The sequence below is a fragment of the Geotrypetes seraphini genome, chromosome 1, assembly GCF_902459505.1.
Source record: "Geotrypetes seraphini chromosome 1, aGeoSer1.1, whole genome shotgun sequence".
Lineage (NCBI taxonomy): Eukaryota > Metazoa > Chordata > Amphibia > Gymnophiona > Dermophiidae > Geotrypetes > Geotrypetes seraphini.
This window is the reverse complement of record NC_047084.1, coordinates 335,717,543-335,742,007: the sequence shown is the minus strand read 5'-3', so window position 1 is coordinate 335,742,007 and position 24,465 is coordinate 335,717,543. Positions and strand designations below refer to the sequence as shown.

At 41.4% G+C, this 24,465-nt stretch overlaps 1 protein-coding gene across 6 annotated transcripts in view; it reads right to left on the bottom strand.

Moving 5' to 3' along the window:
- Positions 1 to 24,465, bottom strand: part of FAM13A (family with sequence similarity 13 member A) — a 416,553-nt gene that overhangs the window by 323,977 nt on the left and 68,111 nt on the right. For 5 of the 6 annotated variants that reach the window (XM_033959097.1, XM_033959069.1, XM_033959088.1 and 2 more), the window contains one exon: positions 21,227 to 21,436. In XM_033959097.1, the coding sequence (XP_033814988.1) occupies positions 21,227 to 21,436 (210 nt within the window). Of the gene's footprint in view, positions 1 to 21,226; positions 21,437 to 24,465 lie in introns of those variants that run through there. The other variant, XM_033959105.1, reaches the window with a different exon arrangement.

Sequence of the window (24,465 nt, the reverse complement as noted above, 5' to 3'; positions counted from 1 at the left end):
ATCGGGGCAAGAGGGAGCCCAAGCCCTCTTGCCCCCCCGACTCCCCGACACGATCGGGGCAAGAGGGAGCCCAAGCCCTCTTGCCCCGCCGATTCCCCAACTCCCCGACAATATCGGGCCAGGAGGGAGCCCAAGTCCTCCTGGCCACGGCGACCCCCTAACCCCACCCTGCACTACATTACGGGCAGGAGGGATCCCAGGCCCTCCTGCCCTCGACGCAAACCCCCCCTCCCCCCAACGACCGCCCCCCCCAAGAACCTCCGACCGCCCCCCCAGCCGACCCGCGACCCCCCTGGCCGACCCCCACAACCCCCTTCCCCGTACCTTTCTGTAGTTGGCCGGACAGACGGGAGCCAAACCCGCCTGTCCGGCAGGCAGCCAACGACGGAATGAGGCCGGATTGGCCCATCCGTCCCAAAGCTCCGCCTACTGGTGGGGCCTAAGGCGCCTGGGCCAATCAGAATAGGCCCGGGAGCCTTAGGTCCCTCCTGGGGGCAGGGCCTGAGGCACATGGTCGGGTTGGGCCCATGTGCCTCAGGCCCCGCCCCCAGGAGGGACCTAAGGCTCCCGGGCCTATTCTGATTGGCCCAGGCGCCTTAGGCCCCACCAGTAGGCGGAGCTTTGGGACGGATGGGCCAATCCGGCCTCATTCCGTCGTTGGCTGCCTGCCGGACAGGCGGGTTTGGCTCCCGTCTGTCCGGCCAACTACAGAAAGGTACGGGGAAGGGGGTTGGGGGTGTCGTGGGGGTCGGCCAGGGGGGTCGCGGGTCGGCTGGGGGGCGGTCGGAGGTTCTTGGGGGGGGGCGGTCGTTGGGGGGGGGGGGGGTTTGCGTCGAGGGCAGGAGGGCCTGGGATCCCTCCTGCCCGTAATGTAGTGCAGGGTGGGGTTAGGGGGTCGCCGTGGCCAGGAGGACTTGGGCTCCCTCCTGGCCCGATCGTGTCGGGGAGTCGGGGGGGCAAGAGGGCTTGGGCTCCCTCTTGCCCCGATCGTGTCGGGGAGTCGGGGGGGCAAGAGGGCTTGAGCTCCCTCTTGCCCCGATCGTGTCGGGGAGTCGGGGGGGGGGGGGCAAGAGGGAGCCAGGCGGAGAGAGGGCAGTTAAGCGCAGTGCCTGCGCGGAAGGATGCAGCTCGGGCGACTTCGTTGTGTGAAACGAAGTTCGTTGTACGAATCAAGACATAAAGTTCGTTGTGCGCAGCGTTCGCTGTGCGAGGCGTCCGTTATGCGAGGCACCACTTGTATATCAAATTCCATCCCCCCTTCCCTTCCCGTGCGTATGTTTACCCATATGTGCATAAATGCCACTATTTTTTTTTCAAGATGGCATCTGTCTAGGACGTAGGGCTATAGTGCCCCTTAATTATTTTTTTAGTTTATATTTTAAGTTGTTTTTCTTATATCCTTTTCTTATGTTTTTTTCTTTATTAGCTGTATTTTGAAAGTCACTCTTTGTTTTATGTTATTTAGACTGTGATACTCTCATTAAAGAAATAGCTTTGAAGAATCAGTTTCCAACCGTTATCTGTTTAACGGTTGTGATGTTTTATTTGTATCGAGGCCCTTCCTAACTGCTTTTGAGGGAGTGTAGCGCTGCTTATCTCCTCATTGAGGGCTCAGGCTCTGCTTCGTGTTTAGCTATCTACTGACTTTGCTTCGTGCCGGCAGTCTTCTATTTGGTTCCAATTGTTTTCGTTCTTCTTTTCATCGTACCGGCTGGTGACTTCGTCTTCCTGCTTGTTGCCGGATGTCTCCTTCTCTGCGCAGATTGGATCTGTCATTATGCCGGCTTGGGTTGTCTTCTAAGCCTTCCTGTCTTACCAGCCTATCCTGCTTATTGTTGCTGGATCAGATGGGGGTCGTGGCTCTCCCTGTCACGGCGGTGTATCCAGCGGTGTTTGGGCTTTGTTATCTGCTCTGCTCCTACATTGCAATTTTCTCAAGAAGGAGGTCGGATCCTGGGAGAGAGATTATCATTCTGTCAGTCTGAAGAAATGCTTTATATCTAGTTACCAGCTGGGAGAGGATAGTCCATTCTACCTTTAGAATCAAGATCATTATAACCTGCTCGTTGTGGACATGGACTATTGATAATTTATCTGAGTTTTTTTGTCTGTTTTGTTTTTATTGGGTTACCATAGTATTATTTTGTGTGCTTTATTAAGTATTCTTTGGTTTTTTTAATTGGGTTTTCTTTATTTTAATCTTCTTAATTATTTTATTTAATCTTTAATTTAATTTAGCTCATTACATCTTAATTATGATCTTATACTGGTTTTTAATTTAGGTTATTTACTTTATATACACATCTTATTGATTCACACTGTGTCAGATCCTTTGAGGAGATAGAGATGGATGTCCTGGCTGGGCTGGCTGGTACTGGTGAGGAGTTGCTGTACAGCGAAAGATTAGAGAAACTGGGCCTCTTCTCCCTCAAACAGAGTAGATTGAGAGAGGACATAATCGAAACATTCAAGGCACTGAAGGGAATAGACTTAGTAGGTAAGGACAGGTTGTTCACCCTCTCCAAGGTAGTGAGAACGAGAGGGCACTCTCTAAAATTGAAAGGGGATAGATTCCGTACGAACATAAGGAAGTTCTTTATCCAGAGAGTGGTAGAAAACTTGAACGCTCTTCCGGAGTCTGTCATAGGGGAAAACACCCTCCAAGGATGCAAGACAAAGTTAGACAAGTTCCTGCTGATCCAGAACGTACGTAGGTAGGACTAGTCTCAGTTAGGGTGCTGGTCTTTGACCAGAGGGCCGCCACGTGAGCGGACTGCTGGGCATGATGGACCACTGGTCTGACCCAGCAGCAACAATTCTTATGTTCTTACATCATGTCTCTGGTTGTCAGCTGACTTCATCGCGACTTGTTTAAAAGAAACTATAATCTGGACTATTCAAAATGCAGGTACTTTTTAATTTGTTAAGGCCTTATTTATATTTTAAGTTAATTTTGTTATTTGGTTTTTCTTTGGTTTTCTTTTCTTTATCCTTATTATGTAATCATTTGTTTATACAGGTGCTTTAGTCAGATTGTGAGCCTATTGGACAGTTAGGGATATCTTCCAAGCACCTAATATTAAATACTGCATTGTTTGTGAACCGCTGTGAATTTTGAAGAGGTATTAGCAATATACAAATAAAAATTGTATTGTATTCTAAACACTTATGCATATAATCAACATGTAAATGATACTGCTTGTGTTACAGAATTAATCCCCTCTCCCAGCTGTTTTTAGTTAATACTACAAAAATATATGTAGATTTGTCTAGGGCAGGGGGTGCCCAACACATCGATCGCGATCGACCAGTAGCTCAGGAAGGCAACGTGAGTCGATCGCAGACTCGTGTTGCCGTCCTGATCTACGGGCCGATCAGCCTTCCTCTCCAGTGTTCTCCCTAGGGCCTTTTAGCTGGGCGGTCCGCCCAGCTGTCATCTGCCGCTGCTGAACATTAAAAAAAACAACCAAAAACCAGCTTGGAGATTTCAGCCCATAGCGAACTTATGCTCCGGGCTCAAAAGTGTGCGTGCCGGCTTCTCTTCTCTTCCCTCCGAAACCGGAAGTTATGTCCGGGGGGGGGGGAGGGGAGAAGGGAAGCCGGCACGCACATGTTGAGAGCCCTGAAGCAAGCGTTCGCTACGGGCTAAGGCGGGAGACAAGTAAATGAAGCATTTCCTCTTCTTGCTGCCGGGTCCTGCCTACTTTCAGTTTCCGCGAAGGCAGGACCCGGCAGCATTTCCCCAATAGGTTGATCACGATCTTGGGCTGATCAGCCTTCCTCTTCCCGACGGCAGAATTGACGTCGGGGAGAGGAATGCTGGTTGGCCGAAGCAGGGAGAGCTTGGGGCCTGTTATTGGTGGCGTTTGGGTCCTGATCCCCGATGGCAGTGGCAGTGGTTGGGGGAGGATAGGGAGAAAGAAAGAAAAAGGGCAGGCAGGGAGACAGAAGGAAAGAAGAGAAACAGAAAAAAAAAGAAAGGGAGGCAGAGAGAAAGAAAGGGCAGGGAAGAGGAAGGAAAGGTTGGGGGAAGGAATGAGGTCTGGAAGAGAGGAAGCATACAGGCTAAAAGAAGGGAAGAAAGATTGTATGCACAGTCAGAAGAAGAAAGTGCAACCAGAGACTCATGAAATCACCAGACAAGGTAGGAAAAATGATTTTATTTTCAATTTAGTGATCAAAATGTGTCTGAATTTATATCTGCTGTCTATATTTTACACTAAGGTCCCCTTTTACTAAACCGCAATAGAGGTTTTTAACTCAGGGAGCCTATGAGTGTTGAGAGCAGTGCTGGGCATTCAGCGCAGCTCCCTGCGCTAAAAACTGCTATCGTGGTTTAGTAAAAAGGGAGGGGGGTATATTTGTCTATTTTTGTATGGTTGTTACTGAGGTGATAGTGCATAGAGTCATCTGCTTTGACCTCTTTGAAAAACCCTGGAATAGGAATGATAATTAACATTTTCTATGCGTACAGTGTACTTTGTGTTTTTTTTTTAATTTTATTGTTGGTAGATCATTTTGACTTGGTCATTTAAAAAGTAGCTCGCAAGCCCAAAAAGTGTGGGCACCCCTGGTCTAGGGAATATTTACTTATCTCTCAGATTTCTGTGTATATTCCAGTCAATACTCAGCCAGTGGTGGTCAGAAGTTTTTAAGTGCCAACTACTGTTAAAAATGATCCGTTCAATCTCAGGTCACTTAGATCAAAAATCCATCAATATCTTCATTCACTCTCTAGTTATAACACATCTGGACTACTGCAAGTGCTGAATATTGGCTTATCTGGTTAACTTTTTAGTCAGCAGCCGGATACAGCCCAGCATTAAATATCTGGGTTTAATGCTGGCAGTGGACAGCAAAAGCACTGTCTGCTGCCGGATGAATACTGGGGCTTATACGATTAGAAAACTTAAGTAGTCAAACATCAAAGGTAGAAAGAATAATTTTCATTTAAAAAAAATATCTTTATTAATTTTGAACAGTACAGAAATCACCCAATAACATAGTCACCTCCTCCCAACAAAAAGTACAATTGACAAATTAGGAGTACCAAGATTAAAAAGAAAATCATACAGCATGTAATCTATAATAATCATCCAAAAGAGCCCAAACCCTCTTAAAATGTTGAACCTTATACCACCTGATGGCAGCTACTTCCTCATATTTATGTATTAGATAAATTCCAGCCCACTATGCAGAAAAAGAAAAAGCAGTGCTATCTTTCCTTTTTGATAGAACATGTTGAATTGCTAAACGCGTGAGAGTATCAGTTTAGCATTATACTTTCAAACCAAGTGAGGCAAAACAACTGAACGCAGAATAACAATTTTATATGACAGCTCTATATGAAATTCAAACACCACATCTTGTACTCGTTGCCAAACTACATCCCAGAATGTCTTGACAATAGTGCACCCAAACAACATATGGTAAAACCCAGATTTACAAGTCCAACATAACCTAGAGCCATGGGCAGATAATCTACAGACCACATAAGGTGTCCAAGTATGCCCAATGTCAACATAAAATAGAGACTGAGTTATAGAAGTTGATAAAGCAGGCCTGAAAATCTTTCCCCAAAAGATCCTCCATATATAATCGATTTTTCCTACAAAATCATGTTCCCATAACTGTTGCAGCAGCCACACAGGCATTCATTCTTTAAAATTTAACTTTATGATAAACCAAGACTTTTTTTAAAAAAAATTTCTTATGAGACCCACACAGAAGACCCATAAGCCAGAATCACTAATATATATCCTGTCCTTATAACATATCCTTATTAAACAATGTTTCAGTTGTAGCCCTTAAAAAAAAAATGTTTAGCTTCCAAATGAAACTCATTACACAAATTTTCAAATATTCTAAAACTGCTACCCTAATATAACTGACTAACAATAATCAAATCTATTCTACCCAATTAATAACCATTCTACCCAAAAATGCTATCCTTAAATAACTTAACTAATAAAGTGAATTTGAATAATAAACAATATTAATCAATCATTAAAAATGATTTTAAGAGTGCTCAGTGTGATATCTTATTCATAACCAGCAGGTTATTGGAATAAAGATGTGTAATCATTGCATCATCGCACTCACCTCCCTACCAGCCCTAAACATCTTGCAGAAAATAAGCTGTTCAAACAGGTTTATGATAAACGATGTATAAAGATGAGTACTTAGCTGAATTCACAAGATGTTGATAAGTCCACCACTCATGAATGAGATTGCTCAAAAAGAGACGTCTTTGAAGGCTGATCAGAGATGAAAACTAATTAATTGCAATGAATTGTTCCAAGTTGTTACTTCATGTTGTTACCGCTGGTTAGGAAATAATGTCAAATAAAGTGAGTCTCCACAACAACCACAAAAATGAAAAATAAATGTGTAACTAAAATGTCTATATCTAAAAACTGAAGTAAAGTGTCCAATATCTCCTTATTTCCTCAACACCGATCGTGTTTCGCTACAAATAGCGTCATCAGGAGGAAAAAACTAAACGTAAAACAAAACATAACAATGAATATATTATAGTTGTCAAATGTCATAAATATATTTTGAAGAAAATTTTTTTGAAAAAACTAATGATAAATTACCTTCGGGCTTCCAAAAAGAGGGAACACACCGTCTAGGATTTTTCAACAAGTGAGCCGAACCTACGTTTGACGTTCAAACGTGGCGCCATAAAAAGGCCGTCGGAAGGTCACATGATGTATATCGTATTGATGAAACCTGCGGACTAATTATTACCTGATGGTCCATTCTATTTCTCTGTTGAGACCGTTTGGAACTACTGTGTTCCAAGTATAAATCAGCCTTTGTTCATGGTATAAAAGAATGTGAGAGATATCACCCTGCCTATTGAAATTAAATTGCCTGATTACACTAAATTTGAGTTCATTTAAAGAATGGCCAGCAGAAAGCCAATGTTCTGTTAACGGAGCTTCTAGTTTGTTAGTTCTAATACTGCTCAGATGTTCCGCTATTCTTAATTTAATAGGTCTTTTAGTTTGACCTATATAAACTTTATTGCATGGACAAAAAATCCCATATACTACCTGAGAGGTATTACAGTCCGAATGATCCCGCAGATAATATATTTTATTAGTATTAGGTATCATGATTTGATTAATTGTCAAAGAGTGGCTACAATATTTGCAACTACCACAGCTTGTGTGACCCATTGGTCCAATCAGATCTTGTTGAATAGGATTTATATTGAAAAATTCACCTAAATTCTTACTTCTTTTGTATGCAAACATCGGCATCTCTGAAAACACTGGATGGAAGCTAAGTATATTCCAATGTTTATGTATAATTTTTTGTATATGATGTGTTTTATTAGAGAATGGCAATACACAAGTCATTCTTGAATTACTTTGATCAGACTTGTTACTTGGCAGCAAAAGCCAATCACGATTGGCATTCTTGGCTCTCTTATGTGCAACTTTAATGCATTGTTCCGGATAGCCTCTATCACGAAACCGTTGACTCATTACTCTTGCTTGATGATGGTATTCAATAGGTGAAGAACATAACCGTTTCAATCTGAGGAATTGACTATTTGGTATACTATTTTTGAGTTTTTTAGAATGAAAACTCCTATAGTGAAGAATAGAATTTCTATCAGTGTTTTTTCTGTAAATAGTCGAATGGAACTGACCAGCTATGAGGGATATTTGAATATCTAGAAAATTAATTTTAGACTTATCCATATTAGCAGTGAACTTGATATTACAGTCACATTCATTAAGCTGATTCACAAATAAATCGACTTCCTCCATAGTGCCTTTCCAAATAAAAATAATATCATCAATAAATCTCTTCCAAAATAAAATCTTGGAAAAGAATATTGAATTATATATATATTTGTCTTCAAATTGGGCCATGAATAAACATGCTACGGCTGGAGCTACTGTTGCTCCCATAGCAACACCTTTGCGTTGTATGAAGTATTGATCCTCATATACAAAATAGTTGTTATTTATCACTAATCGAGCCATAAACATTAATAGATTGAATTTATTCCCTACTTGTGGTGATTGTAACAAGTAGTATTCAATAATCTGTAGGGCTGCTTTTTTTCAAAAAATTTTTCTTCAAAATATATTTATGACATTTGACAACTATAATATATTCATTGTTATGTTTTGTTTTACGTTTAGTTTTTTCCTCCTGATGACGCTATTTGTAGCGAAACACGATCGGTGTTGAGGAAATAAGGAGATATTGGACACTTTACTTCAGTTTTTAGATATAGACATTTTAGTTACACATTTATTTTTCATTTTTGTGGTTGTTGTGGAGACTCACTTTATTTGACATTATTTCCTAACCAGCGGTAACAACATGAAGTAACAACTTGGAACAATTCATTGCAATTAATTAGTTTTCATCTCTGATCAGCCTTCAAAGACGTCTCTTTTTGAGCAATCTCATTCATGAGTGGTGGACTTATCAACATCTTGTGAATTCAGCTAAGTACTCATCTTTATACATCGTTTATCATAAACCTGTTTGAACAGCTTATTTTCTGCAAGATGTTTAGGGCTGGTAGGGAGGTGAGTGCGATGATGCAATGATTACACATCTTTATTCCAATAACCTGCTGGTTATGAATAAGATATCACACTGAGCACTCTTAAAATCATTTTTAATGATTGATTAATATTGTTTATTATTCAAATTCACTTTATTAGTTACATTGTTTAAATTGTGAATTAAGTATATAGATTTTTTTCTCCAATTTATTTAGATTTTGATCCTTAAATAACTAACAAATCAAATCCATTCTACTCAATTAATAACCAATCCTTGAACCTTAATTTCTAGACTGGACCAAATATAAATATATTCATAAACAGACCACAATAGTCCTAAATCACGAGCAATAGACTTTAACACAGGAGGTAAAGCCTGCAAACAAACCAAGGACTGTGGCACTACCCTGTTTCCCTGAAAATAAGACCTATCCCGAAAATAAGCCCTAGCATGACTTTTAAAGATGCTCCTAATATAAGCCCTACCCCAAAAATAAGCCCTAGTTAAGATCGACCCCTGAAGCTCCTCCCCCCTGAATGTCCCCAACACTCCCCGACTTCATCCCTGACACTAGTGATGCTTGATTCACCGAAAAAATCGGACTTGTCAATTCAGTGATCCCCCCATCACGATAAGACCTGACATACCTCCGTTCCGAGGCTTCCTAAAGCAGCAGTGGTGGCAGCGCTCTGAATGGGCTGCTTTGCGGCCTTCCCCACCGGGGCCTTCCGTCTGCTGCATCACTGATATCATCAGTGATGCGGCAGAGGGAAGGCCCCAGGCGGGGAAGGCCTCAAAGCAGCCCGTTCAGAGTGCTGCCGCCAACGCTGTTTTTGGAAGCCTCGGAGCGGAGGTATGTCAGTCTCATGGTAGGAGGGTGGATGGGGTTCTGCTGCACAGGAGAATGGGAGGAAGAGATAAAAAGATACTGCACATGGGGGGAAGGAAAGAGGAAGAATTGGGGTGGAGGAAAGGAAGGAAGAGATTGTTGTACATGCAAAAAAATAAGACATCCCCCCAAAATAAGCCATAATGTGTTTTTTGGACCCCAAATTAATGTAAGACACTGTCTTATTTTCGGGGAAACACAGTACCTATTTAACCTGTGTGGTCAATAGATCACATAGAAGAAATGGAGCTCCATTCTCTCTCTCCAGTAACAACTATTTGGGTACTTCTACATCTACTGCCAGAGTAAACCAGAATATCATCATTTAAAATCTGGGAAATTAACTCCTCTGCAATCTCTTAGCATGCTGAGGTTTTGTAAAACAATGCGTGGTGGCTTCTCTTTCCATAGGAAAAAAATAATCTTACCCTCCTTAGATTTGTAAACATAATAGGCGCCATACTCTATATAATTCACTTTGGGTGTCAACACCATCTTTATTGCCTCTAGCCTACCCCACCAGGTCAAACACAAAAGAGAGCAGCATATAGAAAGCTCATCCACCAAAGTAAGCAGCAATTGTTCATTTAATTCCAACAAACTTTCAATAGAAGAGCCAAACCAAAGGCCTAAATATTTCAATTTGGTAACCCATTTCCATTGAAAATCTCCCAGAACATACTTTTGTACATGGAAAGACAAAGGAATAACCACAGACTTATCCCAATTCAATTTATAACCTGAAATCTAGAAACATTCTCCAAGTAACTCAAGTAAAGCTGGAAAAGACTGCATATTTTCTTTCTAACTTAGGATGAAGTAATGTGGTAGCCATGTTAGTCCACATTAAAGGCTAATAAACATTTTCAGTTGAAATATTTTTATTAACAAAAATGGATAAAAGTACAAGTTGCCAATATACAGAATATCCAGAGAGTTCAAGAAACATGTTATGAAATCTGGACAGTACGGTAGTAAACTAAAAACTAGTTACTATATAATTGTCTATCTTGCGGTTACAAGAAGCTAAAGAAAGGAACCAAAGTATTATATCAGAATCACAAGAACAAACCACAGTACCCATGATTCCAAAAATTAACCCTCCCTCCCTCCCTCCAAATAATACAAAGACCCAACTGAAGATATGAGGTCTAGACTCTTATAACCTCCACCAAGAATAATATAACCCTATCACCCCTTGTAGAACCCAACGTCCCCCTTTCCCCTTCCCCCCACGTGTGACAACCATATAACTTCCCCCCTCTTCTATGAAACTGCGATAGCAGTTTCTAGCGCAAAGAGCCACGCTGAATGGCCCATGCTGCTCCCGACACTCACTGAGTTCCTATGAGCGTTGGGAGCAGTTCTGGCCATTCAGAGGCAGCTCTCTGCGCTAGAAACTGCTATCGCAGTTTCGTAGAAGAGGGGGTATGTATCCAAAGTTAAAAGTTTTTTTCATGGTCACAGGGAGCCGTAAAATACTTGGGGATTTTAATACATAAAGATCCATTACTTGCTCAGGATCTCAATATATCTAAAATCAAAAACTTGGTTTCAAGTACTACATCTCGTTGGTCCCCGCTTTATTTGTCCTGGTGGGGTAGAATAGCCTCCATTAAAATGACCTTAGCTCCACAAATTAAGTATACTTTATCTATGCTTCCTCTTCTCTGCCATAAACCGTTATTTCATTGGCTTAATATGAAAATTTCTGAATTTATCTGGAACAAGAAAAAACCTCGTATTGCTCTCGCCAAGCTGAAGGCCTCTAAGATTAAAGGTGGCTTAAATTTACCTGATTTTTATTATTACTACATTGCATCCTTAGCCAAATACGGAGCTCACTGGATTGTTGACTCTTATCCACAGGATCAACCAGCATGGTTTGAAATGGAATGCTTTTTATGTGCACCATTACACATCTCCTGCTTCCTTACAGTGTCGATACCTAGACACTTGAGAAAGTATTCTTTGCTGAGCGCAACACAACATGCTTTTCAATTATTAGATGCAGTGGCTGAGATCTCTGTTGCTGAAGGCCCACTCATGTCCCTTTGGAATAATTCTAAAATTCAAAATAAGGGTAGATCCCTTTCATGGAAGAGGTGGCAGCGGGCGGGTGTGTGGTTTGTTCATCAATTGATCTCCTCCTCTTCATTTGTCCCATTTGATACTTTTTGTTCTGTAAACTCACTCCCATCCTCTGTATATCCTCAATGGCTTACGCTTACTAGAATACTATCTAATGTGCAAATGCGCCCTGACTTTATGACCTCTCATCAAACTATTCGTCACTGGTCTACCTTGGCTTTACTGAAAGGTAGGGCGATATCTCTTTTTTATAGTATCTTAAGAGATCACACCTTCACTTTTACGCCTCAATCCATGAACCACTGGGGCTCTATCTTAAAGACCACGCTTTCTGAAATAGATTGGGAACTCTTCTGGTCATCTACAAATCGTCCTCTATTATCCTCAAGAGTCTCGCAATCAATGTTCTTTATTATGTGGAATGCAGTATGGACTCCGTTTCGAATGTGGAAAGCGAAACTGAAACAAGATCCTATCTGTTGGAACTGTTTGAAAGAGCCTGGAACTCTTGATCACATGCTTCTTCACTGCACTATGGTTCATTCCTTTTGGATTCGTATCTGGGACACCATAAAATCTATTACCAAATGTTCAGAACCTATTTCCATGGACATTATAATCCTTCGTTCTCAACACCCTTGCTTCGCACTATCAAACTGTCCTCCTAAACTCATTGACACCATGTTTGTGACAGCTCTTATGCACATTTTAAAAAATTGGAAATCATCTACATTACTAGACTACACCTTTTGGTGGAACTCTTTGAGCATGTACCATAAATTCGAATCATATGCATATGAAAAGAACATGATATCTCGTTTCTCTACAAAATTGATGCGAAATAAATCACCTTGGTCGTTCTTAGATTCATATGTTCATTCTGCCTCGTAGACACTTCTACCTCTCTCTTTTTCTCCCTCTTTCTCTTTCTCCTTCTTTACCTTTCTTTTTTCTTTTACTTCATCCTCACTTTCTTTTTTCTTTTACTTCATCCTCTCTGCTTATCTACCCTTTCTATTTCTTTTCTTAGCAGTTTCAAATACTCTGAATTCTTCTTAATAATTTGTTATATGCAAATGAATGCAATTACGGTTTCTTTTGTTTCTACATCACTATTTCTTATTCAATTTTCATGTACTTGAACTGCTTTCTGTATATTATTTATAATATTCAATAAAATTATTGAACTCAAAAAAAAAAAGTTCAAATCATTCTGCACCGCACTTCTGGCTCGATGTGAAGGTAACGCTTCCATATCATAGTAGCCTTTGCTAGTAGCATCAGCAGATGAACCTGGTTTCACCAATGCCAAAAGCCTGACGGAGTGCCCTGCAGCCAATGTTGAATAATACATTTTATGTCTGACCATACAAATCTTTTGAAACAATAAGCGCCTCCTTGTCCCAAAATAGCAACTACTAGTGTCTTCCCAAATAAAACCCCCAAAGGAGAACACAAGACAGCAGTACCCATAAGTCTGCTCATATATTGCAATATCTTAGTCCAGAAACGCTGTATGTGTTGGCACAACCATAGGGCCTGGGCAAACATACATTCCGAGAGATCACATTTCTATCATAATGCAGAGTTAACCTGACTTGAGTAATAGGCTTGTACTTGAGAAAAATAAGCCCTATTAATAAGGTATATTCATGCAACATTGACCCACAGAGTACCCTTGATATAGGGGCCAAAGTTTGAAATCTTGTCCCCAACTCATTCCACTTAGCAACCAAAAGAGCATGGGATTTAGCTGGAACCAAACCCCATATGGCCTTATGGACCTGAGGCACAGACATTGGCATATCTTCTTCACCCTCAAAGAAGCGTAATTGCACAACAACCCCTATTAAAGAAGACTTAGCACGCACAGCTGAAATATAAAGGGCCAATTGACTGTAACTGAATAGATCTGTAGCCTGTACTGCAGGATTACCAAAAAGATCTTGATAGGATAAGGGGATCCTGTTTTCATGCAAGAACTGTTTTAGAGTATGAAGTCCCTGTGCTCCCCATTGTCAAAAAACTTCAGCAGTCATTCCGAGAGTAAAATTTAAATTGCCCTGTAAGGAGAGAAAATCAGTAAAATAGAAACACAGAAACATGAAAGCAGATAAAGGCCATATGGCCCATCCACTCTGCCATCTGCAGTATCTACTACCTTCTCTCTGCAAGGGATCCCAAGTGCCTGTCCCACACTTTCTTGAATTCAAACATAGGGCCAGATTCTCAAAACTTAAGATTGCCTTTAATGCAGTCGCTACACCGGTTCCAGCCGATTTAGCATGTATGTATTTTAGCGGCAGCTCATCAAAACAGCTTACCGTGGTCTTTTCTGAGTTTTCTAGCAGTCTCCAATACTGTCATGCAAATGTAGTACAACGAGGTCATTAATATTAAAATGAGCACTCCGAGCGATTCTCTATAATCGCCGAGTAATTCCCTAATCTCATTGTGCCACACTTACGGCCAAAATTTGCCGACAGGTCTGAGCTGTCATAGTCTTACTTTCTTTACAATGCCTGAGCATGATTGGTTCAGCAATATCGGTTACAAAAATATTTTTAAAAAACAGGCCCAAGAACTGACCTGAGGCACTCACTGGTAACATCTCTTTCCTCAGAGCAATCTCCATCCAATGACCCAATCCTTCACTTTGAGGCCCATCCCACGGGAACTGTTTATTTATTAGATGCTTTGCTAAAATTTAAATACACCACATCTAGTGCTCTCCCTGGGATTGCTGGAGAGGGATATTGGAAAAGCCGGTAGTTAGATAAGAGATTAAACTGAAATTAGACTAGAAGGTGAAAGGGAGATTAAGGGTAAAAATCATATTTAGGTGGATAGAAACAGAAGTGAGAAAAGAAATATAAAAAGGAAAGATCAGTGCAGACAGATAGAGAGAATAAAGGAAAGAAGGACAAAAGAAGAGAGAAGAAATAGAAATGCAGACCTGGAAAAGAATATAGAAAAAGACCAACACAGAGTGTGGGACAGATTGGGATCACCCTCCTCCAATGACCGGCATTGCTATCTCCCACCCCCCCTCCCCTGATGACTGGCACTCCTATCCTCCACTACCTACAATCCCCTGCCCCAGACCAACATTGCACTTACAGTTCTAGTGCTCAGGAAGCCAGAATTACTGCTATTCATCCCTCCCTCACGATGACGGCACTCCTATCCACTACCTATAATCCCCTGCCCCAGACCAACATCGTACTTACAGTTCTAGTTCTAACGCTCCATGCTGGGCTGAAAAGGGGCCTTGAGCGTCTGCGCATGCTCAAGGCCTGCTGGTTCCCACCCTCTCCAGGATTCTCAAGGGAATCCAGCAAGCCTTGAGCATGCGCAGATGCTCAAGGCCTCGCATTAGCTCTACACAGCGCATTAGCGTCCACTTCCTGAGCAGAACTGTAAGTGCGATGTCAGTCTGGGGCAGGGGGAGCAGGAAGTGGAGGATGGAAGAGCCTAATCCTGTGTTTTCCAGCGTTGCCAGTAACCTTCTCTGTATTGTTCATTTTCCCTAGCCCACCCCCCTCTGAAGCAACTTCCTGCTTCCGCTTGAGCAGACCGCAGTAAAGGATCGCTGCTGCACTGGCAACCTCCTTGAAATTTTCATGGTGAGGGGGGCTTTGGAACTAGGTGGGGAGAGCATTTGGTAGAACCGTGGGAAGGGAGGGAGGAAGAAGGAAGAGATGCTGAATGGAAGAGGCGGAGAGTAGAGGAACAGGGGACACATGGATGGAGGAGAGAGGAAGGCAAGAAGAAAGGGAAAGGAGTTGGTGCACACGGCTGGAGGAAAGTGGAAAAGGAGGGAAGAGATTGTGCATATGGATAGAGGGAAGAGAGGGTGCACACGGATGGAGGAAAGTGGAAAAGGAGGGAATAGATTGTGCACATGGATAGAGGGAAGAGAGGGTGCACACGGTTGGAGGAAAGTGGAAAAGGAGGGAATAGATTGTGCACATGGACAGAGGGGTGTAGGAGAGAAGAGGGGATGGAGGAGAGGATAAGAGTTGGAAAGGAATCTGAGATGGAGGCAAAAAAATGGAAGAAAACTGAATATTAACATCAGTGCCAAAGATGGATGTACTGCAAAAGGTGAAGGAGAGGAAACAAACAGCAAATCCATAAAGAGGCCTTGGAAACAGAGTTAAGAGCACAGATGGAATAAGATGATCAGAAAAATTAAAATTGTCAGATAAAGGTAGGGAAAATGTTTTTTATTTTCAATTTAGTGATTTAAATATGTCAATTTTGAAAATTTACATCTGTTGTTTTTATATTTGGACTGTTCAAGAAGTCAACTTTTTTTCCTCTTTTTGGGGGGAAAAAGGGTTCTCTCAGTTTATATTTGGATCAGTTTATATTCGAGTATATACAGTGCATATATCTCCAGTCATGGTTCATGGGGCTTGTTGTGCCACTGGGGCTTGCCTCCCAAAGCAGACAGGTTTCAGTAGAGATGTCAGACTAACAATGTACCACCCATCTGGGCAGCAGCAGATAGACAGTGTTGGAGGTGGAGGATCATATTTGATGCAAAAACGGCAACAACGCTGAATTTATACTGTGCAGAAAAAAAACCTGGCAATCTACCTTGAAAACTTGATGATAATATGAAGCAGCTAGGACTTGAGCACAAGTCGATGGCACCTAATATATATATATAAGAGGGACTGAACGTTACTTCTTCTATCTTGTAACATTAGGTCGAATAAATAAGTAGATAAGATAGGTGAGTGAATGAATATCCATTGCCTCACTGTCATTCACCATGGCAACTCTAAACACACTTCGAAACAGGTGCATCTTGAGGACAGTACAGAACTTAGACTTAGGGTAGGACAAATCCAAGCAAACCTGGGATGGAAATTAGAGAAGGAGCAATGTAATAAAATATACTTTTCCTAGTTGGCTCAACAATCATTTACAGCAGGGGGTGTCCAACCTTTTGGCTTCCCTGGGACGCATTGGCCGAAAAAAATGTTTCTGGGGTCGCACAAATGCGCAAACACTGCAGCAAGACAGAGGAGGGAGCTGGCAAGACGGTAAACACCCAGGGATAGCAGAGGAAAACACTGCATCGCCCTCGACCGGGGCCGCACAAAATACTTCATGGGGCCACAGGTTGGACACCCCCGATTTACAGTGAAGAAGCCTAGGTGTAGCATACATAACGGCAAGGATGGAAAGATAGGAGGGGTTGCTGTTATTTGGAAAGTTATTTGGAAGCCAATGATAGAGAATGAAGAGTGGTGTTATATGATTACAGTACTTTGTTTGAGTGACAGTCCAAATAACTGTTACTGTTTGGAGACAAAAACTATACCAAAATATAAATAAATACCAATATCAATAACAATACAAAATACAAAAAGATTGGTATTATAAATGATGATCTCTCCGTGGATGTCCCTGGGGGTGATGCGGAAAAAGAAAAATATATTTCCCCTAATTAAGAGTAAAGAATACAATCAACAAAATAAATCAAAAGAATCAATCAGTACGGGCCCGGTACCCTCGTTTCAACCAATGGCCCCGGGCAGTGTTTATACAGTGACAAGCACTTAGAAATGAATCTAAATAAACCCTGCCCCGTACATCATATTGTTCCTTTGAAATGTATAAAATGTATAAATAAATATAAATGATTATTAAATAGAAACGCTATCATCCCCAGGTGTAGACATCAGGAGAGAAAATCATTTCAAAGAATATCTCCCTGAAACCTTACTAACAAAAACACAAAATGTGAAAAATAAAAAATGAAAAAACCAAAAGGTAAAAAATGACTCAAAATCGTCAAAGCATCAAGAGAAAAGTATGTGAAGCTAAGTGATGTCCTCAGTCTATATTCCAAAAATCCTGTGTGCCTGTCAATAAAAAAAAAAAAAACTAGAAAATAGTGATAGAAAGTAAAAAACGGTGAGAAACAGTGAAAAATACTTAGCTCGGCAAATCCAGGACGAGATGAAGTTCAAAGTTCGCCAGTGGTGGCTCTATAGTGCCTCTCATTAATCAATCCTGCTCACATGGAAAGTGCTCGTTGAAAGTTAGAATTATCGGTACGTTTACCGTAGTACTTGAGTCTTAATAAAAAGAGCTGTTCGAAAATGTCCACTCAGCTTTTCGCTGTTTTGCTCACTCATTCTGCTCACTCATTTTCCTCACTCGTTTTCCTCACTCGTTCTGCTCGCTCGACAGGTCCTGTTTCAATTTCCTCATCAGGAGGGAGCAAGAAAATTAGGAGAATGACTGAAAATTTTTTCAAAGACGCCACGTCCTCGAAAGTAAAGGACGGAGTAATCCTCGGCAGCGGCACAATCAAGCTGCTCTGACAGCGAAAAGCTGAGTGGACATTTTCGAACAGCTCTTTTTATTAAGACTCAAGTACTACGGTAAACGTACCGATAATTCTAACTTTCAACGAGCACTTTCCATGTGAGCGGGATTGATTAATGAGAGGCACTATAGAGCCACCACTGGCGAACTTTGAACTTCATCTCGTCCTGGATTTGCCGAGCTAAGTATTTTTCACTGTTTCTCACCGTTTTTTACTTTCTATCACTATTTTCTAGTTTTTTTTTTTTTGTTTTTTTTTTTTTTTTTTTATTGACAGGCACACAGGATTTTTGGAATATAGACTGAGGACATCACTTAGCTTCACATACTTTTCTCTTGATGCTTTGACGATTTTGAGTCATTTTTTACCTTTTGGTTTTTTCATTTTTTATTTTTCACATTTTGTGTTTTTGTTAGTAAGGTTTCAGGGAGATATTCTTTGAAATGATTTTCTCTCCTGATGTCTACACCTGGGGATGATAGCGTTTCTATTTAATAATCATTTATATTTATTTATACATTTTATACATTTCAAAGGAACAATATGATGTACGGGGCAGGGTTTATTTAGATTCATTTCTAAGTGCTTGTCACTGTATAAACACTGCCCGGGGCCATTGGTTGAAACGAGGGTACCGGGCCCGTACTGATTGATTCTTTTGATTTATTTTGTTGATTGTATTCTTTACTCTTAATTAGGGGAAATATATTTTTCTTTTTCCGCATCACCCCCAGGGACATCCACGGAGAGATCATCATTTATAATACCAATCTTTTTGTATTTTGTACTGTTTGGAGACGCCATAACAAGGATACTACTACTATTAATTATTTCTATAGCACTATTAGATGCACACAGTGCTGCATAGAGTCACAAAGAAGAAAAAAACAGTCCCTGATCAAAAAAGTTTACAATTAGAGAATGACAAGGGGAAAAAATTTGTCCCCATCACTGTGAGCTCGTCCCCATGAGCTCAGTCCCTGTCCCTGTCCCATCCCCACAAATCATCTGATCCCATCCACACAAGCCTCGAATAGTTTTATATTGAACTTATTTTCTTAAAGTATAAAAAGAAACAATATTTTATAAATTAAAGTTCTGGCTGCTGAACTAGAGAAAGAGATGTTGAGCTGGCCGGGCTTTGTTTATAAATGTTTATCAACACAACTAATATACTACTTTAACCTAAAGCAAAAAAAAATAAATAAATAAATATAAATTTTTTTTTCTACCTTTGTTGTCTGGTGTCTGCTTTCCTCATCTTCTCTCCTCATTCATTTCCTTCTATCCACTGTCTGCCTTCTCTCTGCCTCTTCCATTTTCTCTGCTACTGTGCCTCTCCCTTCCATCTCTCTTTCCCCCCCAATTGGTCTGGCACCCATCTTCTTCCACCCCACCGCTCCCTCCATAGTCTGGCATCTCTGTCTTCTTCCCTTCCAGCATCGTCTCCCCACTCTCTGTTCTCCATTTCCCTTAAGCGTCTGTTCCTTTCCACCACCCTCCATCCCCCTTCAGCGTCTGTTCCTTTCCACCCCTCCTACCCCCCTCCCTTCCCCTCAGCGTCTATTCCTTTCCACCCCCTGTCCCCCCTCAGCGTCTGTTCCTTTCCACCCCACTTCAGCGTCTGTTCCTCATTTCCCTTCAGCATCTTCTCCCCACTCTGTTCCCCATTTCCCTTCAGCATTCTCCCCTCCTCTCTTTCCATTTCCCTTCAGCATCTGTTCCTTTTCACCTCCCTCCAGTGTCTGTTCCTTTCCTCCCCCTTTAGCTTCTGTTCCTTTCCACCCCCTTCAGCACCCCTTGCACGGTCTGAGCATCCCCCTTCCTCCCTTCCCCTTACCTTTGTGGTGCATTTTAATTTAATTTGTTCAAGCAGCCGGAGCATGAAGTTGTGTGCATCTGCGGAAGCTTCTCCTCTGACGCAACCGGAAGTTGATGCTGCAGATATCGGTAGGTAGAAAGGAAGGAGGGAGATAGATGCGGCGGCGATCGGTAGGTAGGAAGGAGGGAGGGGGCTGCGTGCGATCGATGACTGCGCGCGTTCCCTCCCTTAACTGCAGAGACAAGGCCATTCACCGCTCCATGGGGTGGTGGATGGCCTTGTCCCCATACCCATGATGAGCACTTTCTTTTTCCCCACCATTTTGGTGGGTTCCCCGCGGCTAGCCACGGGTAACAGGCACTATGTCATTCTCTATTTACAATCTAAACAGCCAAGATAGACAAACAGGATGTCATGGATACAGTTAAGGGGAACGGTTAAGCTGGTTAGGTTGGAGGGCAGAGGAGTAGGGTTAAGGATCAAAGGCTATATCAAAAAGGTGGGTTTTCAGTCTGATTTTTTAAACCCCACGGGAAGGGAAGGAGATTGACGGACAAACTCAGGTAATTTATTCCAGGCATAGGGGAGGATAATGGTAGACCTGCGTGTACAGCATTACAGTAGAGTAAGTGGAATATTTTAAAAGCATAAAGAAATTCTCCAGAGGGAGCATATCGAGAAATGGCTGAACAAACACAGAATTGATGAAAGCAGTTTTGGTCCTTCCTAGTCCTAGATTTTCCCAACTTGAATCTACTTGACATTGTGCTTTCTTTTCTGCCTCATCCTTTTTCTGGAATTCTCTTCCTCTTTCTATTCATGTGGAATTATCATTTAACAATTTCAAACATGCTACAAAAGCCTAACTTTTTCAAGACACTTTCTCCCTATACTAGGATGGTATTTTGTTGCTAATCATTTTGCCTTTGCTTGGCTGTGAATCAGTGGAGCAACAATGGAAGCAGTGGACCTACCCATAATCCAGGTGGTTACTGTCCTTGCATGATTAAGGATGAGGTGATGATCTAACCAAGAAGAACTTAAAGTCACTGCAAAATTAAGTTTCCCGAGATCAAGGTGGAGAAAACCATTGGGAAAAACTATCAAAATGCCATTCACATGGTAAAATGCACACAAGCCAAGATCCTGTCTAAGTGTGGCAGAGAACCGAGGAATAGAAAAAATAAACAAGGCAGCCAAGACCAAACCCCAAGGGATTCCACAATGCATAGGGAGAACCCGAGAAAGAGACAAGAAAGGAACATATTTTCAAAAGAAGAAAACCAGTGAAGCACAGTGCTAGCTATTCCCATGTGGGAGAGTCAAGAGAGGAGACTATATGGTCAGAAATATCAAATGCTGCTGTAAGGTCCAAAGACAAAAATAGAAATATCACCACAGTCAATAGTAGAATGTAAATCACTCAAGGCAGAGATATATATCACAAAACAACGAGGTTTTCGATAAGCTCAACTGGTAATGCTTGTTGGCAGAAATTTGGAATGGGAAAGGTTTGTATAGTCCTTACCTTTGTAGAGCTGTATGAATCTGGGTTGTAGTGCGGCGGTAATCACACTGTCAGGCAACTCTCTGAGAAACAGTTTGAGGAGGCTAGCTGCTGAATTCACATCCCCATCCCTGGCCAGCTCCACTTCTTCCCCATTCTCGTACTTTAGACGCAGCTGATCCACCATCCTCACGCTGCCGCACACCCTGAATAGACCTTCCTGCCTTAACCCTGCAAATAAAAAAAGAAAGCGAAGGACTGAATTCAAAAACAGACCAAGAACCTCCACTCCCTCAAACCCACTTGTGTTTACTCAACATTCACACATGAATGTAAATCATACGGTTGGGTAAAGCCATAATGAAGGATGATTTTTGTACATTTTTTTACAAACATACAAAAACCCACCTTGTTTATAATAATCAACAAGCTGATTTTATGCACAACCTCCTACCTTCCCTTTCCTTCATTAATTTATTAGCAAACTTTTACAGGCCACAGGCCTCTCTCAATTATTTACTCCTAACTACTAATGTTAAAACAGTTTTTCCCACTCCTTCCCCTTTCCCCATATACACCTCTTTAATCATCATCTGCCCTGTTCTAGGGCATCAATTTATGTTTTGAATTGCTAATTTAAATTAAATTGTAAGTGATCACAATTGCTTCTTTAAGAACCTAGAAGCATACTCAACAACCTAATGCAACATTTTTCAACCCGTGTGCCATGGTAGAGAGCTGCACTGGAATAGGGTTTTCAAGGATCCCACAGGAATCCTCTCCAGGTCCGTGGGGTTCCCTAGGAAGTATATGAGCCTCTCAGTGACCACCTACCTACCCAGGGTCCTCTAAGTTGTTCCAAATACTAGCTCCTCCTCCCTTCACAAATTCAGCACAGCCACACTTGTTCTCTGCTTGGGCTGATGCGGCAAGGCTCACACTGACACATACATGGGTCTGTAGCATAGAAACATGATGGTAGATAAAGGCAAAAATGGCCCATCTGCAGTAACCATTATCTCTTCCTCTCTCTGAGAGATCCCACGTGCCTATCCCAGGCTTTCTTGAATTCAGACACCAATTTGTTTCTACCACCTCGTCTGGGAGACTGTTCCACGCATCTACCACCCTTTCTGTAAAAAATATTTCCTTAGATTACTCCAGAGCCTATCACCTCTTCTTCATCCTATGCCCTCTCATTTCAGAATTTCCTTTCAAATGAAAGAGACTCGACTCATGCGCATTTATGCAATGTAGGTATTTAAACGTCTCTATCATAACTCCTCTCTCCCGCCTTTCCTCCAAAGTATACATATTGAGATCTTTAAGTCTGTCCCCATACGTCTTATGATGAAGACCATGCACCATTTTAGTAGCCTTCCTTTGGACCGACTCCATTCTTTTTATATCTTTTCAAAGGTGCAGCCTCCAGAAATGTACACAATATTCTAAAAGAGGTCTCATCAGAGTCTTATACAGGGGCATCAATACCTCCTTTTTCCTACTGGCCATACCTATTCCTATGCATCTAAGCATCCTTCTAGCTTTCGCCGTCACCTTTTCAACCTGTTTGGCCACCTTAAGAGATTACCTGATTTACTGGCACATGCATATAGCAACCTCTACATGCAGCTGGCCCGTGCATGTCAGTGTGAGCATTGCTGCATCAGACCAGGCAGAAAGCATGCGCAGTAGCGCTGAATTATTGAAGCAAGAATTTGGTGGACCTCTCCAATGGAACAATCAGACTCTTATAAGGGTGAGATCATTTCCTTCTTTCTTTTTAAATTTTTATTTTATTGATTTTTAAATCATATACATGATAAACCAACCAAGAATGAAAAGAAAAAGAAAACACATTTCAACGTAATATATAAAAAAACAGAAGAAAAATCTTCAATCACAGTTCCACAGGTCTGTAGTGGAGGGGGGGTGGCCAAGTGGTTAGAGCTGCTGCCTCAGCACTCCAAGGTTGTGAATTTGATCCCAACCTGCTCCATGTGACGCTGGACAAGTCACTTATAGCACTCCATTGCCCCAAGTACCACAGTTAGACTGTGAGCCTGTTGGGACAGATAGGGAAAATACTTACGAGTACCTGATCATTATTCAATGGATTGTAAACTGCTATGGGTGAATCTCTTCATGAAAAAGGCAATTAATATATCCAAATAAATAATCAAGAGGATACACATAGGCCAATTAATGGTTGCAATAATTCTCAGAGAATATCAGGTAACTTTCAATACAAAGTCAAAGTGCTTCAAATTCCTATGAGTGTCAGAGCTGTTACCACCATGGATGGCGCTAAAAACCACGCTACAGTTTTATAAAAGGTGTGGGGGGGGGAGTAAATTAATATCTAACTATATTATTTCTTGATTTTGTACCTCTTATTTTTGAGTGGGCCCAGTTTAACTAAAAAGTCTGTACATTTCAGTATGCTTCTTATAAGAGGGATGATAACTAAATCTAGCTATGATTACTTTTGTGCAGTAATTTTTACACAACCACTTGTAAGCATTTAAGAGCTGATAGAATTGCAGTTCTCATAGACTTGATAAATTGGTGTGTAAAATAAATTTTGTTGAATTGAGCACACTTCTAGGCCTGCCTTTTTCTGATGCTATTTTTCTAGGTACCTGCTGTTCTTATAACACACTGAACTGCTCCTGAATGTGACAGCTGCCAACTCACACATATTTTTAAAGCTAAACAGTGGAAGCAGTCACATGGATTAGTAATTCCAATTAGAGGTACAGATTTGTCTTAGGAGCACTGCATGGTTAACTTTGTCAAATTAATACCTAGGCAACAAAAATAACTAACTATAAAGCTCCCACATGCTAGTATTTCAGTAGAATAATTAAATGAAATAATTCTGAAGGTAACAGGTGGAAATGGAAGAGATTACTTGCAGGGATGGAATGATCTTAGGGACGGATGAGTACGTGTTAAGATTCCAGTGGTATGGCTTATAGTGAGATGAAAAAGTTTGAAAGCTACTGCCCTAATGCCTCACCACTTACCATATTACCTGTCACTCTAAACCTCTTTCCCAAACCAATACAGGATTTATTTTTAAAGTTGTAAAATGCTGGGTGAGCAATGCATGCATTCATGGAAGAGCTCTAGAGCAGTGTTTCTCAACTCGGTCCTGGAGTACCCTCTTGCCAGTCAGGTTTTCAGGATATCCCCATTGAATTTGCATAAACTTGATTTGCATACACTGCCTCTATTATATGCAAATGTCTTTCATG